The 4,785-nt window shown below is 35.5% G+C and overlaps 1 protein-coding gene across 3 annotated transcripts; it reads right to left on the bottom strand.

Moving 5' to 3' along the window:
• Window positions 1-282: 282 nt before the first annotated feature.
• On the bottom strand, window positions 283-3,723 carry LOC137743453 (protein DETOXIFICATION 19-like). 3 transcript variants are annotated; one of them, XM_068483344.1, is made up of 8 exons: window positions 3,514-3,723; window positions 2,611-2,837; window positions 1,806-2,350; window positions 1,496-1,582; window positions 1,343-1,399; window positions 1,002-1,252; window positions 774-892; window positions 283-662 (listed from the first exon to the last, which is right to left on the bottom strand). In XM_068483344.1, the coding sequence occupies exons 1-8, from the start codon at window positions 3,524-3,526 to the stop codon at window positions 477-479; spliced, it is 1,485 nt and encodes a 494-aa protein (XP_068339445.1). In that variant the 5' UTR covers window positions 3,527-3,723; the 3' UTR covers window positions 283-476. The 3 variants fall into 3 exon arrangements, with proteins under 3 accessions (XP_068339445.1, XP_068339446.1, XP_068339447.1); XM_068483345.1 differs by having other exon boundaries at window positions 284-662; window positions 2,611-2,845; XM_068483346.1 differs by having other exon boundaries at window positions 284-662; window positions 2,611-2,841.
• Between the last annotated feature and the right edge of the window lie 1,062 nt (window positions 3,724-4,785).

The following is a 4,785-nucleotide window of genomic DNA, read 5'->3' as shown; positions in this document are numbered from 1 at the left end:
GGTGACACCTTTTATAAACCATTAAGGTTGGCTATGAACATAGGCTAAGTAATTTTTAGGGCCAACAGGTTGACAACAGTTGGTCTTGTATGTGAATCTGACCTCATATTTGAATGGGATGATTATTTCAGGCCTTCTTGGTTTTAGGGGTTGTGGATAGGATTATTTGTGGCAGCATACTTTTGCTAACTATATTATGCAAGAATTGGACCCATCGATCGGAAAATTCATCATCAGCTGCAGTTTGAAGTATGACAGCCGATGGTGAAGTTCTTGTATATAGAAGCTGGCAACTAGTTGAACAACAGCTCAGTTTGTATTCTTTCTACTTTTGACAGTCTTTTTTTTGGAGTAACTAGTTAATTAATCATGTATAATTTGAAAGCAAATTTGGAACACTTGAGATTTATTTGGGAAATATGGTTTCTTGTTTCTGCAAATCCATGTATTATTACGATATTAATTGGACATAAGCATCAACTAGATTTTCCCAAGTGGTCTATGTTTGTATTTCTTTCGGTAACATCAATTGAGACCAAAACTGGTGCTTCCTGCTCTGGATTTTTAAGTAAATTTGATTGAGTCCATTTCTTGAGCACTGTAATCATCAAAAGCGTGCTTGCTTGGCAGGAGAGACCACAGATTATACCAATCCACAAGCCCTGTACCAAAATAAAAACACGAAAACCGAATTAATTGAACTATTTAACAAAATAAATCAAGTTAAATTCTGCTTGCTGATAGATAAATCAAGAACTACAAGGTTGTCTCACCTTGGCATAAAGTTTGAACTTAAATCCAAGTAGACCAGCAATTGTCATACCAACGAAATAAAACGTTGCCAAGTTTACATACACAACTAAGTGTTGCCACCCACATCCTCTAGCCACACCTGAAAACCAGATAACCAAATTAACGGACTCCAAGAAAAAACGCAGGAAAAATGTGAAGATTCAAATCAAATAGAACTATCCCTACTAGAAAAAGTGGGGAATTTCAACCTGAAAAGACACCTTGAACAGAATCAACTATTATTGAAATTGCAAGCAATGGCGTCATTGATGCAAAGTCCTCTTTCAGTACTGCGTAATTCGCATTGCTGTCAATGAAGAAGCCAGCCCAAATGTTGTGACCACACACAAGAGCCAGAATAATTGCAAAAGAAAGAAGCACAGAGAGCTTAAGATTGACAACCATTGCATTCTTAGCTCTGTCCGGATTGCCTGCTCCTAATTCATTTGAAACTCTTGTGCTGCCACAATGTGGACGCTTTGTTTCAATCCATGCAATAGAAAGAGGATATCGAAAAACTTATAATAAAGGAATAGGAGAAAGTACTAACCTGGCAGCGGCACTGAGGCCATATGTAACCATGTAACCAATTTCTTGCGTATTCACACTGAATTATATTGAACGAAGGCATGCAGCTTGAGTAAGCCAGAAATAACCGGTACATTTGAGGAGAGAAATCTAAGAAGAAATATATGAAGCTTACCACATTGCAAGCAGTGAAGTGTTTTTTGCTGGGTTTGGCATCAATCCTCCCATGAACACCAGAATCTCAAAAGCCCATTCCTCCAAACTAGAAACGATGAAAGAAGCAAATACAAATTTAGGCTTTAAACTTTAAACATAAACATAAAAGATAAACTTTTGCGTGTCATTGGCTTTCGTGTTGTTAGGCTATGAATCTGATACAATGTTAATCATATAGGATTTTCTCTAAATGCGTGTCTCAGTATATTGGCATGAGAAAATTACTTGACATAACAGTAGTGAAAATTTCCAGAGGATTGTACACTTACCATTCCATTGTTGCAGAGGGAAGGGCCAGTTTCAAGCCTGTGAGGACATAATCGAAAGATTCGAATGAAAATCCTTCCCATGTGCTCTCAAAGCTCTTTGTACAAGTAACAGTGAAAGCCAGCATGAGAACAGATATCCATAGAGAAACTGAAGCTGCTAGTGGAGCTCCCTTAAAACCAAGAGTTGTCCAATGCACAAAACCATATGTGATGCCAATATGAATAACAATGACAATCACTGAGAAGACCATTGGCATTACATATATAGATTGTGTCTGAAGAAATCTCAACATGTTTTGCAGGAAAGCATAAGCGAATAATCCGGGGATCAAAAATTTCAAAAAAAGTGCTGCAGATTTTGAAATTTGAGGATCTTGGTGAAGTAAAATTAGTATAGGCTCTGTATAGAGCCAGATTATAGATATCAAGAAACAGAAGAGGGTCGATATGATGCAAGAAGCTTGTAGATAAATTCCCAACATTCTATACAATTTTGCACCAAAGCCTTGCCCGCAAAGTGTTTCAAGAGCTCCACTCAGCCCAACCTAAGATAAAACATGAAAAAGAAGAAGACGAGAATCTTATTAGATTAATGTCATGAAATTATCTTGTCACCACAGTGTGACAAACATTTTATGTTCGCTAAACCACATGATGATATATTTTGTTTGATTGTCTGACTGTCTGGCAATAGAACATTTTATATTCATTTTAAAAGCAAACGCTATATATACACTATCCGTTATTAAATCGCAACATGTTACATACTCTCCATAATAGAACAGCTTAATGACCAAGAAATTACCACGAACGCAAAACCAGTAACATTGGCCCATGAATTGGCTAGGGTTGCGCCGGCTAACTGAAGCTCACCAAGGTGGCCAGCAAACATGACCGAGACCAATGGGATCAAGGAAAAGAACACATTGGTGAGGATTGTTGGCAATGAAAAGAAAATCTGTTTTTTAGCCTCCTCAACGTCTACCAGTTTGTTCCACCACCTTCCCTTTGATCCTTCTTCTCCATTCCCACCTGCCTAGCTATAATATGGGCGCATTAGTAATATCTTCAAGTTGAAGATCTTACACAAGTTTTGATCTTTTAATTTCCAGAATAATAATTGCACTCTGAAGTTACACTCAAGGACATAACCAGAATTTCTGAAGAGAGTGTAATGTACTTTATTTATTTTTCTATAAACTATTATTCATTTTTGGGAGTCAATTTTTTACAAACAAATACATAAATAAATAACAATACGGCAACGCAATAATAAATAAATTGATATATTTGCACTTGAAAGTTGAAACATGTAACTAATAGGATTGGAACTAGTAAAGTATGGTTTTTGAGTAAAGAGGTTGGAATTGTGATATTATAAATAGTTTTGCAATTGAGTTATTGTTGTAAATTGTTAAATATAGCTAAGTTTATATGCTGTAAAATTTTGTTTTGTAGTTAAGTTAGGCTGGCTATAGTCTAGGGGAGTTGGACCTCCACTTTTGGTTATACTTAGTTGACAATAATTTTATTTACATGCACATAAACTAATACATTCTAATAAACATACGTAAAATCAAATTGTAGTAGAAAGTGTGTATGCAAATACGTCAATTTTTGAGTCTAAATGACATTACTCTCTTGTAGTTTGCACTACAACGAATTCTCGAGAAACGAAGCAATAAGAAGGAAAGGTTCAATGTCTCACCTTCAGCAATCATTTTTTCCGCAACCTAGAAGATCAATGATAGATATCTATTATAAAGTAAAAACTAGTAAATTAAACTGCTGAGTTGTGAGGAGGAGGAGGTCAATGACACAACGACAAGGTCCGAGAAATTTATATGGCAAATGAGGCATATATATAGTCTGAATATTGTCGTAGAAATTAAGTAGACTAACGATAGACTTCTGTTTTCTTTTCTGATCTGTTGAATGCAATCATAATCCTTGATTTTAAGAACTTCAATTATAGACTTTTTTCCTGGTATATTTTCTTTTTTCGGTCCAACCTTTTTGGTATATTCTTCAGTCGTAGACTTTTGGATCCCCTTCTTTACATATGAAATTGGTACAGTACTTATCCTTAATGTTTGGCAAAATTCCTAACTCAAAAAGTCGATGGGGCTGGGGAACAGATTCGAACCTAACCCTAATGTAAACATCCCCATCCCTTAACATACAACTAAAATCTAAAGATTGTATTTGGCAGAAAAAAAAAACAAAATCATACGTATGAGGATCTTTGTAGGGGTCGCTCCACATTGTATTTTAACAATCCAACTGTTTATTTTTTAGTCTTTTTCTTAAAGATCATCTCTACAAAACATCTCTCAAATCCAACTACTTGACCATTAGATTATAGGGAGTTTTAAGAAAAATGGCTCATACGTGCATAATTTTTCTTAAACAAAAGCATCTTAATAACTTTATTTAATAAATAGGATAAAAAATAATACACGCCAACTCAGATTTGTTTTAAAGGTTGTTTAAAGTGTGGCCGTAGGATGGAGGTGGCAAAAGCTCGTCTTGTATGTGAATCTAGCCACATGTATGAATGAGGTGATTATTTCAGGCATTCTTGGTTTCAAGACCAAGCTTCATGCCAAGGTGAGACTGAGGCATTTGTAGATAAGTTGATTTGATTCGTTGTACTGAGTTACCCAATCGATCTAATATGGTTTTAGGGCCCGTGGATTCTATTAATCTGTGGAATCTCCTGCCAAATGTGCATACTTTTGCTAATTGTACCATGCAAGAATTGGACTCCTCGATCAAGTATTACCGGATAGAAAATTCATGAGGGCTCCTATGCAATGTGAAATTCATGAGCTGCAGTTTCAAGTACAACCACTGAATGGTGAATTTCTTGTATTCTTTCTACTTTTTACAATCTTTTGTTTGGAGTAACTAGTTAATTAAGCATTTCCAAATGGAACACATGCCATATGATACTTAAGTTTATTATTATGAATTTACA

The sequence above is a fragment of the Pyrus communis genome, chromosome 8 (genome assembly GCF_963583255.1).
Source record: "Pyrus communis chromosome 8, drPyrComm1.1, whole genome shotgun sequence".
Taxonomy (NCBI): domain Eukaryota; kingdom Viridiplantae; phylum Streptophyta; class Magnoliopsida; order Rosales; family Rosaceae; genus Pyrus; species Pyrus communis.
Note: the sequence above shows the minus strand (reverse complement) of the source record. Positions and strands in the feature narration are given on the sequence as shown.

Coding starts and splice junctions, on each gene's coding strand:
- LOC137743453 (XM_068483344.1), bottom strand. Junction 2,351..2,610: donor TTACTGGTTTTGCGTTCGTG/GTAATTTCTTGG, acceptor GTTTTATCTTAG/GTTGGGCTGAGTGGAGCTCT. Junction 663..773: donor AGTTCAAACTTTATGCCAAG/GTGAGACAACCT, acceptor ATTTTGGTACAG/GGCTTGTGGATTGGTATAAT.